This window comes from Elephas maximus, chromosome 1 (assembly GCF_024166365.1).
Source record: "Elephas maximus indicus isolate mEleMax1 chromosome 1, mEleMax1 primary haplotype, whole genome shotgun sequence".
Taxonomy (NCBI): Eukaryota; Metazoa; Chordata; class Mammalia; order Proboscidea; family Elephantidae; genus Elephas; species Elephas maximus.
In genome coordinates, this window is record NC_064819.1 from 67,080,633 (window position 1) to 67,095,035 (window position 14,403).

Genomic DNA, 14,403 nt, shown 5'->3' on the forward strand with positions numbered 1-14,403 from the left:
AAGGTGGTCTTTTAATCTACAGCTTTCCATGCAAGCATATGAAATTTATGACTTTGATAATTACCCTTAAAGAAAAAAATATTTTTATGTCAATAAAAATTAAAATTTTTTTCAAGTATACTGTTTCATTTTTTTCCTGTGTATAGTGTATCTTTTTATCATCACAAAGAAAAGCTCCGTAACTTGGAACTTATCTTACTAATGAAAGTTCAGCCAAATTAATAGTTAGATGAGACCAAGTAGAATTCAGAAAGAAGTCTTTTAAACAATAAATTCGACATTCTTTTTCCCATAGAAATTAAAGTAGTATGTAAACAAGGCTTGGAAAGCAGTTGTCTGTATCAACCAAAAAAACCCCAAACTTGCCTTCAAGTTGATTCCAACTCATAGTGACCCTATAGGCCAGAGTAGAACTGCCCCATACAGTTTCCAAGGTTGCCTCATAGGGTTTCCAAGGCCCTAAATCCTTACAAAAGCAGATTGCCACATTGTTCTCTCACGGAGCAGCTGGTAAGTTTGAATTGCCAGCCTTTCAGTTAGCAGCCAAGTTCTTAACCACTACGCCCCCAGGGTTTCTTGTTGGTATTAGGAATCTAGGAATTCAGCATTTCTTATTGATGCATCCTTTTTTCTTTTTTTTTTTTCTTTCCTCTTATGGCCCAAAAAATATTATGTATCTTAATTTTTTTGTTCGTCCATATAGAACTGCATTTAGGTGATAGGAAAATCGATATTTATTAGGAAAATTGATATACCTGTAAATTAGGCAAGGAGCCCTGGTGGTGTAGTGGTTAAGTGCTGTACTACTAACCAAAGGTTGATGCTTCGAATCCACCAGCCGCTCCGCAGGACAAAGATGTGACAGTCTGCTTCCATAAAGATTACAGCCTAAGAAACCCTATGGGGCAGTTCTTCTCTGTCTTATAGGGTCACTATGAGTCAGAATTGACTCGATGGCAATGGGTATAAATTAGGTATTTATTCTAATTTTAAGTGTTTGATGCTGTTTTTCCTGTTGTTATGATATTGGATTTTTTAATATTGTTAATATTATTCTCACAGAACACTAAAATAAAATTATGTAGTCCTTGGTATGATACTGGAACATACTTACAGAGAAACTGAATGCCTCGTGGGTTTAACTTCCAAGATGCTAACATTTGATGGGTTCTACCAAAAACAAAGACGGCTTACTATCCCATCACTCTCTAATGAAAAGCTTTTGTGCTTTCCTCTTCAATATGAAAAGTCAGCAATAATCACTATTTGCCGAGAAAGTCTCAACTATGAGTGAAGGGAACCAAAGTATAAGAACCTGGTGGAAAATAGGCACAATTACAGAAAGCAGAAGAAAATTTGCAAAAACATTCACTAATATCTTCAGAGAAATGAAAGGTACTGTATAAAACAAGGGTAAAAAAAAAAATGTATAAAACAAGGGTAGGAGGATGTAAAATAGGAAAATTGGAGAACATGAAAATGGTCTTGGAAATTTGAAATTTGATTTTCAGCTTAGTTTTTTTCAGTAGACAAGTTGGAACCTAAACTCTATTCAGTCTTCCAGAAAAATAGAACAAAAAAGACAAGGTTGGAAAATAAAGACAGAAAAAGCTTAGAGGTCAATTCAGTAGTTTTAACATCCAAAGGAAAGGAGCCCAACAGAAAGAAAATGAATTATCAAAGAAATAATATAGGAAAATCTCTTAGAACTAAAGACCATAATAAGTGTTCATACTGTATCACTCTGCAGTCTCTTGTACCCTGCCTGTAGATTTAAAGAGCCAATCCAAGGTATTGTTGTTGTTGTTTGATGCCATGGAGTTGGTTCTGACTCATAGTGACCCTGTGCACAACAGAACGAAACACTGCCCAGTCCTGTGCCATCCTCACAGTTGTTGCCATGCTGAGCCCATTGTTGCAGCCACTGTGTTAATCCATCTCATGAGGGTCTTCCTCTTTTACTGATCCTCTACCAAGCATGATGTCCTTCTCCAGGGTCCGAGCCTTCCTGATAACATGTCCAAAGTATGTGAGATATAGTCTTACCATCCTTGCTTCTAAGGAGCATTCTGGTTGTACTTCTTTTGGCGGTCCATGGTTTAAAGGTATAAAAAAAAGGCATGAAATTTAAAAACATTGAGAATAATATCCTAAAAGTTTTCAGAAAGAGAGTCGGGACACATGTAAAGAATTGTGTATCACAGTATATTTGGACATCTCATCAGCAACTTTGCCAGCTGAAAAATAATGGGGAGTTCCCTGAGTGATGCAGGTGGTTAAGCACTTGACTACCAGCTGTTTGAACTCACCCAGAGGTACCTCAGAAGACAAGTGTGGCGATCTGCTTCTGAAAGGTCACAGCCTTGAAAACTCTGTGCATGTGGTGACACCGTGAGTCAGAATCAATGCAACACCAGCTAACAACAACAAAATGATGTTATAAATAATAGAACAATGCAAAGTTTTGATAGATAATACTTTTCAACTTAAAAGTACTGTGCACTGCCATACCATCAAATAGTGGTGAGGATTAAGACATGTTCCGACATGCTAAGATAAGACTTAACAACAAAATTCCCTGGCATTCTTCCTGATGAAGCTTCTGAAAGTGTACTCCAGCAGAATGAGGAAGAGGGAGTTAATCAAGAAATAAGAAGATATAGGATCCAGGAAAAGGGGGATTGAATAAAAGAAACAATGTTCAAAGATGACAGCAGAGTCACTGTGAAAGCAAAACACACCTAAAGAAATCAAAAGTGACATCTCCAGATGAAAAAAATAGGACTGGTGAATTATATGATACATGCAATGTTTAGAAGATACTATTGGTATTTAATAGATTTTATGGAACTTGGCTGCTAACTGAAAGGTTGGTGGTTTGAACCAACCAGCTGTCGTGGGGGAAAGATGTGACAGTCTGCTTCTGTAAAGATTATGGCCTTGAAAACCCTTTTGGCCAGTTCTACTGTGTCTTATAGGGTTGCTATGAACCAGAATCTACTCGATGGCTACGCGTTTGTTTGTTTTTTTTTCCTTTTTGGGGAGGGAGAATGGTTATGGAGCTTCTGGAAAACATTAGCCGTAGATGCATAGTATACTAAACAAGTTTTTTTTTTTTGAAGAGGCAATTATTAGTTCTAAGAAAAACTAAAAGTTGTGGAAAACAAATTTAATGATAGTATTCCATTTGGCTTACCAGGGAGCAATATCTTTGCCAATCATACCAATGGGAATATTATTAATTTAACTAAAAGTTGTATAATAATTGTGTTGGAAGAGTAGAGAGAGAAGTTTAAAGAGCTATGTCCTCATTTACCATAATATAGAAGTCACTAAGTATTGTCTAAAAATCAATAAATCTAGAAATAACAGGGTAATCTATCTGCTTAAAAATATGGAGGTAAGAATGAAGAAGTATCTAAAAGAACTAAAGGTGGGTAACTCAAAGGATAAGACAGGGGACCACTGCTTTTCAGTATAAGCTTTTAATATTTAGGGCTCTTTTGAAACTGCAAGTGTCCGTTTCCTAAAAATAAAATGTAATTTTAAAAAGAATAATGGTATTTAAAATGTCAGAAAAATAGAATAATTATGACTAATAGTCATAGTTTGTACCATTTTGCCTTGTTATTTTCTAGAGTTCCTGGAATAACTGTTGCTACAGACATCATCTGTGGTTTTCCTGGAGAAACAGATCAAGATTTTCAGGAAACAGTGAAACTTGTCGAAGAGTATAAATTCCCAAGCCTCTTTATTAACCAGTTTTACCCAAGACCAGGAACTCCTGCTGCAAAAATGGAACAAATTCCAGCACAAGTGGTAAGATATTTTTCTTGTTAGGTATAATTTTTGCCAATAGCTATAAAAATGCAGCTGTTATACCAGCTTTCTCCTAGTATATACCGATCTCCATAGTATAACCCTAAAATTACAAAATATGGGGAGATTTCCAAGATGGGGTAAGGGGTAGGGGAGCCTTGGGTGAGTAAAATGACATTAACCAGGAAACCAAACTTGTTCCCATTGAGTCAATCCCAACTCAGCAACCCTGTAGGACAGAGTAGAACTGCTCCATAGGGTTTCCAAGGAACAACTGGTGAATTCGAACTGTGGACCTTTTGGTTAGCAGGTGAGGTCTTAACCACTGCACCACCAGGGCTCTAAAATAACATTAACCAAAAAAAAAAAAACAACCACTGCCATTGAGTCTAGTCCCCTCCCATTTCCGGAGATAACCACTATCCCTCATTCTGACACCATACATTACTTTGAGCTATTTTAAAACTTGATGTAAATAGAATAACTTATCAATGTTTGGCTTTTTTTGCTTAACATTATATTGGTGAGACTATTCCATGTTTTTATAAGTAGCTGTAGTTCATCCATTGTCATTTGTATATCATGTTCCATTGTATGTGTATATCACAGTATACCCATCCTTCTGTTACAGGGGAATTGGGTATTTTCAATGTGCCAGTATTACTATTATAATTAATAGTACTCATGGTGACCCCATAGGGTTTCCAAGGCTATAAATCTCTATGGAAGCAGACTACCACCTCTTTCTCCTGTGGAGCCACTGGTGGCTTCAAACCACCACTCTCTTGATTAGCAGCTGATTGCTTTAACCTCTGAGCTGCCAGACTAAAATACCACCTTCTTCTTTCAAAGACTGAGGTTTGTCCAGATGACATTGGGTAGAGATTGTTTTAAACTAATATCTAGTATTTACCTGTGTTTATAAAATAAATACTTGGATGTTTCGAAATAAGGCAATATTTAAATGTGTATGAGCAAATGGGACTTTATATTTATCCTGCCTCTTAAGTAACCCTTTTCATAAATAATTTGCTATGTACTGGAAGTCCCATGGTTTTTCTACTTCTCCTTGAGATAGACTTGATGCCATATATATAAATATGGTTCAGGTGTGTATTGCTTTCACAGCGAACCTCGATTTAATTTCTTTGTTTTTATAGATATATTAAAATAACATAATTCAAAGTAAATGCAAATAAGTTATACATCCAGTAAAGCAAACTGTTTCCCAGAATGCCTCAGGAGTGAATTGTCTTAAAACAAATATTTAGTTTCTAGATTCATTGCCTGAAGATGGAAAAAATGCAAAATAAGCCTTAAGAGGAGGTAGAATTTTTTAACTGAAAAATTTCTACTTTGTTTTTAACAACAACAATGAAAATTATACCATCATTAATTTTTCCCTAACACTCTCATACATAAAAACCAAAAGAAATAACTCAGAACTTATTTTTGTTTTCCTATTATGCAACTTTTGAATATCAAACACATAACATATATGTATTACTTCTTTCAACATTTGGTTGAAAAAAGATATACATATTTTTAAAAGTCTGTTTTTCCCAATGAGACTAAAGTGAGTATTATTCTTTTTTCCCAACATTTTCTTCTTTTTAATTTTATAAATTTCTCTCTTTACAGGGGTAAGAAAATGGTTTGCAGATACATCATTTAATTTTCTTTATAATTTAATCAACACTAAAAGCAGATTATAGTAACACAGATACCTAACTTTTTGCAAGCAGGACAAGAAGTAGAATTAATTCTTTTTTGTATCCAAATTAATAGTTTTTTACTGAGGTGTATTTTATATACAGAAGACTTCACTCTTTTTTGGTATGCAGCTCCATGAATTTTGGCAAATGCATACAATAAGGTAACTGTCACCACAATTAAGATACAGGACAGTTCCCTCAGCCCCCAAAATCCCCTCTTGCCCCTCTTTAATCATATGCTCCCTCCATCCCCAGCCCTTGGCAACTAGCAATCTCTTTACTGCCCCTATAGTTTATTCTTTGTAAATTTTACTTCCTCTTTAATAAAAGAGTTTTTTGAAGTATAACATACCACAGAAGAGTGTACAGCTATACATTTTCATAAAGCAATTACTCTGTGTAACCAGCAGTCAAATCAGGAATAGCACATTAGCCATACCCGGGAAATCCCCATCAGGCCCCTCTATGTACTGTCCCCTCCCATTTCCCCAAGATAACCACTATCCCTCACTCTGACACCATACATTACTTTGGCCTGTTTTAAAGCTTGATGTAAATAGAATAATTTATCAGTGTTTGGCTTTTTTTGCTTAACATTATGTTGGTGAAACGGTTCCATATTTTTATAAGTAGCTGTAGTTCATCCATTCTCATTGCTATATAGTGTTCCATTGTATGTGTATATCACAGTGTACCCATCCTTCTGTTACAGGGGAATTGGGTATCTTCAGTGTTCCAATATTACTATTACAACTAATAGTACTGTGAACGTTTCTGTTTATGTCTTTTCATCCTACTTATGCAGAGTCCTGGTGGGGCAGTGGTTAAGTGTTCAGCTGCTAACCAAAAGGTTGGCAGTTCAAATCCACCAGGTATTCCTTGGAAACCCTATGGGGCAGTTCTGCAGTGTCCTACAGGGTCACTATGAGTCGGAATCTACTCGAGAGCAACTTTTTTTTTTTAATGTATGTAAACATTTCTACCGGGTGTTTAGCTAGATGTGTAATTGCTGGGCCATGGGATGTACAATTATTTCTGCTGTACTAAAACCATCAGTTGCTATTGAGTCAGTTCCAACTCATGGCGACCCCAAGTGTTGCAGAGTGGAACTATACTCCATAGAGTTTTCAAGGCTGTTACCTTTCAGAAGAAGATTGCTGGGCTTTTCTTTCAAGGCACCTTGATGTGGGTTCGAAACATTAACCTTTTGATCAGTAGTCAAGCACTTAACCATTTAGTGACACCCAGGGAAACTGCCAAGTAGTTTTCCAAAGTAGTTAAATAAATTTACATTCTCAGCAGCAGTATGCCGTGGCTTCGTATCTTTGCCAACACGTATCATGTTTTTAATTTTTCTGATGGGAACATAGTGGTATCTACTTGTGGTTTAAATTTGTTTCCCTGTTAACTAATGATATTGACTACATTTTTATGTATTAATTGGCTATTTAGACATCTTTTTTTGGGAAGTGCCTGTTCATATTTTTCCCCGTTTATATATGGGCTTAAACAGTTTGCCCTCTACTCCCCCTCCCCGCCGCCTACCTTCTTTGGGTAGAAGTCTTTTGTAAGTCATGATAATTTATAGATATTCTTCCATTCTGTAACCCACCTTTTCACATAAGTGGTGCCTAATTTATTTATTTTTATTGTGGCAAAATATGTATAACGTAAAACTTGCTATTTTAACCATTTTTAAGTGTACAATTCAGTGACATTAATTGCATTCACAGTGTTTTGCAACCATCACCTCTATTTCCAGAACTTTTTCATCATCCCAAACAGAAGCTTATTGGTGCCTTTTTGAAGAATAGACATTATTAATTTTATATTATTGAACTTATCAATATTTTCCTTTCTGCCTTAGTGCTCTTTGTATTCTGTTTAAAAAATGTTTGGTTTACCTTCCCTATACAGCCGTGGAGGAGATACTCTGATGTACTCATCCAGAAATTTTATCATTTTTGCCTTTTACATTTAGATCTTTAGTCCAACTGGAACTGATTTTTTGTAAGCTATGAGATATAGGAGTCAAGATGCTTTTTTTTTTTTTTTTTTCCCTAGAAGGATATCCATTTGAGTCAAAAGCATTTATTGAAAGTCTTGTCCTTTCCCCATGGCTCTGCATGGTCACCTTTATCATAAATCAAATATCTGTATATGTGTGGTTCTCTCTGGGACTTTTTTTCTGTTTCTTTGGTCTATTTGTCTGCCTTTCCACTGATATACAAGCTTGATTGCTGTAGCTTTATTATAAGTCTTGATATTGGCAGTGAATGTTTTTTAAGTCTTTTTTTTTTTTTTCTTGAAGATTACCCTAATTATTCTTGGCCCTTTGTCTTTCTTCATTTGTCGACATCTACAAAAAATTCTGCTGGAATTTTGTCTGGTAATTGGATTGATTCTATAGATCATTTTAGGGGAAATTGACATTGTAATAATATCACATATTCCCACCTTGAACCAAGTGTATTTCTTCATTTATTTTGATCAATAGTGTTTTATAGTTTTCTATATATAGAAGTCTTGCATATTATTTATTAGTTTTATTCCTACATGCGTGTTCTCTTTATGTTATTGAAATGATTGAGTTTCATTTTTTGATTGTGCTGTTATTCAGATATAGGGTTGATTTTAATATATTTATTTTAAATTGTGTTCACCTCTTCTAATCACTCTTGGCAGGAATATTGGTCACATACAAGCTAATTTGCCCTCACCGGAGGCAGAGCTCAGTGCATAAAATAAGCTTTCAATTTTTTTTTTTTTTTTTGGACGGTGTATCTTCTCTTTTATCTTCTAAACATGGCCTCTTAGCATCTTCCTTACATATTTAGACTGCAGTCACCCAGTCCTGGTATACGCAGTATTGCTTTTGTTTATTATTTAGCACTGGTAGAAAAGTTGTCAACTTTTCATTGCACTCCAATCTGAAACAATTACCTCAGATTCAGGATTGTCCTAGGCCAAATTGTGAAGCTATTTTATTTTATTATTGTTCAGGCCCACTGTTTTGTTTTCAAGAGCCAACGTTTTGAGATTCTTCATCATTCTCCCCCTCATGCAACTGTCTCTTCATTAAACCTCCTCTACATTTCTGTAATTATGCTTTAGGTTAAAAAAAAAAAAAATGCCTGGAATGATTTCATTTTGTAAAAATCAGAAACTTAAATAAAGGGAATTGCACATTAATGATGAAATTTCAGGGATTTGCAGTCAAAGAGAGGATGTCTCAGGTGCATTAAATATCCTTGGTTCACCTAAAAAATGTACCCAAGATTAGTAATTGTCTACTCTACCTGTCTCAGGTAGCTGGGAAATTGCTTATGCAACTAGGAGTCACTGAAATGCAATGCTGTTGCAAAATGGGTAGCAATTTTTTCTTATCTGATGTATGTTCCATTTCCTTGCTCAAAAAATTTAACAGTGAAAGTAGAATCAAGCCATTGTTGGGAAAACAGCAAAATATGAGTTGTTTTCTAACAACAGCTTTTTATTCTGGTTATAGAATGCCTCTTGGTTAAGATATATTAATTTCTTAGATATATAATATTTCCACTTGAAACAATGCCCAAAATTTTCTTTTTCCATAACGGGTATAAATAAGTAATTTTAATGTAGTTCTCCCTTTTATCATAACTATTTTTATATATTACCATAAATAACGATAAATTCCAGTGTTTCTAAATGTGTAATAGTAAAGCTTTGATAAATGGACTAAATTATGTATATCACGTAATCATTTGAATTGTCAAAAAGATAAAACACCTTGTAGTTATTTGCATTTGCGTGGAGGGGAAGCTTGGATTCTTTATCAATGTTTTATTGCCTACTGAAAAAAGAATATAAGCTTAAATTTAAATAAAGATAAATTAGGGAATATATTTTCATGAACAGGACAGACTAATATTTGGGGTTTTGTTTTTTCCTTGGTTTTTGAAAGATTACTACTGTATAAGAAATTTTTTAGCAAAATCACCTAAATGAGAGTGACCTCAGACTTTTAAATGAAAGGTCAGATTTGCATGTTTATGTTTTCTATTCCACTGAGTCTTCCTTCCTTCATTAGCCATTATTAATCTTAAGTCATTCCAATAGTGTTCTGACCGAGATTCTTAATCTCCCTAGAAAAAGGTCACCTGAATTTGGCACATCTGTTGATCCTCAGGTATCCATTTCAGACTTCCTTTTTAAGGAAAATTCAATGAAAAATAATGAAGTTGTGATGAACTCTTCATTTTAAAAGGCATGTGACTTGAAAAAATATTTAGGTGATGAGAAAGGCTGTTGGAATGTTTAGTGGTTTAAAATGTTAAATTGTGATAGTAAATCCACTTGTTTGCTTGTCTTACATCTTGGAACCAGATAGTAGAGGTAATGTGTTTAAATCTCTGTTATCATAAAAGAATCGTAGCTCACTTACCTGCAATTTCTAGTATTTTTAGACTTCAGATAATGAAGCCATGGTGGACACTTCCTGCTCCAGCCCAGAGGAGTGAGTGTGAGTGTTCCTGAGAGGACAGAAGGGACATCCTTGGGGTAGATAGAGGCAGCATTGCCAGAACTGTCCACAGAAGACATTCCTGTGAGGGGGTAAATTTCCTTTTGCAGGTGGTGTTCTAACCAAGGCAAGGTGACCATGTGGAATAGATGTGCCTAAGGAGTGTTCTTAATTCAAATACAGAAGATTATTCAGGAACATACAGTGGTACTCCCAAACCTAACTGCCTGTGAGTTCAGGACATACTTTATTTAAAAAACAAACAAAAACATAGCATATAGAAAGAGCTTTGTCACTTTCTCAAAATGTTGCTAAAGCTTTTTGTTGCTTTTGAGTAGTATGAGCCTAACGTTTAACAACAAGTTGCATTAATGGAAGAAACCCTGGCACTTTCAACTCACTTGATAACGTAATTACATTATTTACATAGTCTCAGATTTCAAAACTAAACTTTTGTCTTTAGGAAAGAGGAAAAAAAATATTTGCAAGAGATTTTTATACCCTAGACTATTAAGTATGTTTTGTCCTAAATTGATTCTCAAGAACACCTGTAGAACAGAACCTTTTCTCAAGAACCTTTTCATCATTCTGACTTACCTTTTTTGAAGGGGTATCTTTGGTCCTTATGTATTTGATCTTTTCTAGTTGGTCTTTTAAGCTCTTCTTTTCTGGGCACATAATTTTTATTTTTCCTTTTGATAAAGTTTTTAGCTTGGCCATAGTTTTTTTGTATCTAGAGCTCACCAGATCATTTGACAGAATCTTTCATGATAACTCTATAATAACAGAGGAGAAATAGGAGCTAGATTATAGTCCATATATTACAGATGGTTGGGGACCTCCTTCCTACCTTTTATGAATTTTTATGAGATGGCATTCATTTAACAAATGAAGAATTGAACTTAATGATCCCCAAGGCCCTTTGAAACAGTTATTAGACTTTGATTCTCTAGCATATGATTTTAAGGCCACCTTTCAAACTATATTCAGAAGGATTTAAGTACTTTGTTCTTTTTCTAAATAATTGGCCTAAATATGTTATCTCCATTTCTCATTTTTTCACTTTCAGTTTTATTATGAATCCGAAGACTTTTTGTTTCAAAAATCAGTCGACTGACTTACTGTTTCCTGAATGTGAACTAGAAATGCTAAAACATAGCTATTAAATTTGTCATTTATGACTGCTCAAAATGGAAGCAGTGAGACCAGATGTGATAGGCTGAATAATGAGCCCCCAAAGATGTCCATGTCCGAATCCCCAAAACCTAAGACTATGTTACGTTATGTAGTAAAAAGGACTTTGCAGATGTGATTAAGTTAAGGCTTTTGAGATGGGGAGATTATCTGGGTAGGCCCAACATAATCACAAGGATCCTTGTAAGAAGGAGGCAAGAAGGTCAAAGTCAGGGAGAGGAGATGTGACAATAGAAGCAGAGGTTGGAGTGACATGCTTTGAAGACAGAGCAGGGGGCCACGAGTTAAGGAATGCAGGCGGCCTCTAGAAGCTCGAAAAGGCAAGGAGCAGATTCTCCTGTAGATCCTCCAGAAGGAGCACAGCCCTGCCAACACCTTGATTTTAGCCCCGTGAGACCCATTTCAGACTTCTGACCTCCAGCACCACAGGTCAACACATTTGTGTTAAGCCACTAAGTTTGTGGTAATTTGTTAACTGCAGCAGTAGGAAATTAATACACCAGCTCTGGGCTATTTTGATCTGACAGCATTTGGCTATTTTGATCTGACAGCATTAGACAATTAATCACCTGGCTCTTTATGCCACCCAGGGTTGACTGTGCCACTAGATGACACATGATCATTCCTAGCTCTGTGAAAACTTATACTAAATGCTACTCAAGAGGCACAATCATTTTTGAACTTAATAGTAATAATGACATAACAAAAATAACAAGAGATGGCATTTACTTAGCCATAAGCATACATCAGACATTGTTCTAAGCAGTTTGTATATACTATCTACTTTCATTCTCATAGCTCTCTGAAGTAATCGCTATTATTATCCTCATTTTGCAGATGAGGAAACTAAGGCTGAGAGTACTTTAACTTGCCCAAGATCACACTGTGAAGCTCCTCTTTACCTCTCCACTCTTAATGTCTTGCCATTCCTTTCCACACACTTCATGCTCCCATATGCCTAACTGCTTGTAGTTCCCAACATACCTCTATATTCATTTACTGTGCCTCGAATTCCCTAGTCATCCACCTGGCGAAGGACAGGGATGGAGGGGGGAAAGCTTGGCTAACTGGCCCTCATCATTTAAGCCTCCGTTTAGCCTTCCCGGATCACCCTAGCCAGGTTGTCGTCTCCTCCTCTGTGTCCCTTAAGGTTCTGTGCTGATTTCCACCATGTCACTTAACACATTGTATGATCCTTGTCTATGTATCTTATAAGTTTTGAGAAGTTTGGAAGCCAATCTTCCTATCCATGTGCAACCAGCACAATACCTGGCATACAGTGGGAACTCAAATATGTGTTGAATTAGCGAATTACAAAATTGAGTCCTGCAGGCTGAGATGATTTTAGTTGTGAGAAGTGGAGAGTGCTGTGTGGAAGAGAGAGAGGGTTTACCAGTTAGAGGGAGAGGTTTACCAGCAGCATGTGAAAAAAACCTAAGAGTAAAGAAAGCATGGAATATTTAATGACCATAAAATTTGTGATATTTGGAGTGCTAAGATGTGTTACAGTTTATTGTTTGATTTTTTTTTTTTTTTTTTTTTGAGTGGAGGGCAACTTGCAGATTGTCAATAAATGAGTCAGGAGCTGTAGGCAAGGTGTAGATTAAAACGGTCTTAAAAAAAAAAGCTAAAAAAAAAAAAGCTAGTTGCCATCAATTCAGAATTAACTCATGGCGACCCCATTTGTGTCAGAGTAGAATTCTGCTCCATAGGATTCTTAATGGCTGTTTTTGGAAGTAGATCACTAAACCTTTCTTCCGAGGCTCCTCTGTGTGAACTCAAACCTCCATCCTTTCAGTTAGCAGCCAAGCATGTTAACCATTTGCACCACCCAGGGACTCCAAGGTGACCTCGTAAGCTATTTAACATGGCATTAGACTGCACCGTATGTGATAGGGAGCTATTGTATGGTAGTGACCTGTGCATTTATTTTGTAAAGATCCTGCTGAGTGTGGCACAGAGAATAAAGGAGAGGGAAGGAGGAGTCAGAAAACCCAGTTGGGAGATTGTGAAAGACATGGACTTAGAGACCAATAAGTGGATTTAAGAAATCTCTGTGACTAGTTCTTGAGAGTTCCCATAAACATTCTTCTTTAAGACTTAATAATTCTAAGATGTAGATTTAGCTACATGTCAGCAAAGTTATTATGTTCTATGAAAAATATCATCTCACTGTACAGAAGGTCACTTAAGTGGCTTTTGATTGACTCCAGGCTCACAGATTAAATATTGGAGGGCCAGATGTTTTACAAATACCCTTGAACATTTTCTAAAATTTAGGGCAGTACAAATTGTTTCTGCTTTTTACTGCTGGTGGTGCTCGTGTTGTTGTTATGTTTTCTAGCGGTCATAATTGCTCCCTAACCAGGCCTGGTCCTCTTCTTCTCTGAAGTAGAAACATCAACCCCTCCAGGCCCCTTCCCTTGTCTACTCCCTGTCCCTCCCCTCACTTGATTTTATCTCTTTCCGAGATGTTTCTACAGGGAAGCTATGGGATTGACTTCTTCCTAGCAGCTCCCTTATTTTTTTTGGTGTTTTTGTTGTTCTAAGCACCATAAATAGGAGACCTGGTGGTGCAGTGGTTAAGCACTCAGCTGCTAACCAAAAGGTCAGCAGTTCAGACCCACCAGCTGTTCGTTCTATGGGAGAAAGATGTGACCATCTGTATCTATAAAGATTACAGCCTTGGAAACCCTGTGGGACAGCTCTACTCTGCCCTATATGGTCACTATGAATCGGAATCAATTCAATGGCCATGGGTTTTTTAAACACCATTCGATAACCTTATCGACTCTGCATGCTTATATTTTTGAACCTTTAGAAAACTTTCTGGATTTTGGAAACATTTGAAGAAACTAGGGCTCTGGTTAGATGTTTTTTTGTTTGTTTTTTGTTTTTTTCTTTAATCTTTCTTAAAATGAGCACTCCCCTTTTATCCCACTCTCAAACTAAAAGACCAAAGGAAAAGGGGGTGGCATTGTTTGGAGATTTGGAGAATGTGAAAATAACAAGAACTGTCGTTAAGCCTCAGCTGTGTGGTGGGAATTTTGCCAATGTGGATGATAGCCTCAGTCTTGCCAGTACGATCAGGCCTTTTGGCTGTGTATTATCTTGACCCTGAAATGTTAGAGAATTTAACAAATGTGATTAATTTGGAGCTAGTTGAAGCAGAGT

The 14,403-nt window shown here is 36.2% G+C and overlaps 1 protein-coding gene across 2 annotated transcripts in view; it reads left to right on the plus strand.

Moving 5' to 3' along the window:
• Positions 1-14,403, plus strand: part of CDKAL1 (CDK5 regulatory subunit associated protein 1 like 1) — a 794,624-nt gene that overhangs the window by 609,596 nt on the left and 170,625 nt on the right. For both annotated transcript variants that reach the window (XM_049876026.1, XM_049876110.1), the window contains one exon: positions 3,639-3,819. In XM_049876026.1, the coding sequence (XP_049731983.1) occupies positions 3,639-3,819 (181 nt within the window). The remainder of the gene's footprint in view (positions 1-3,638; positions 3,820-14,403) is intronic.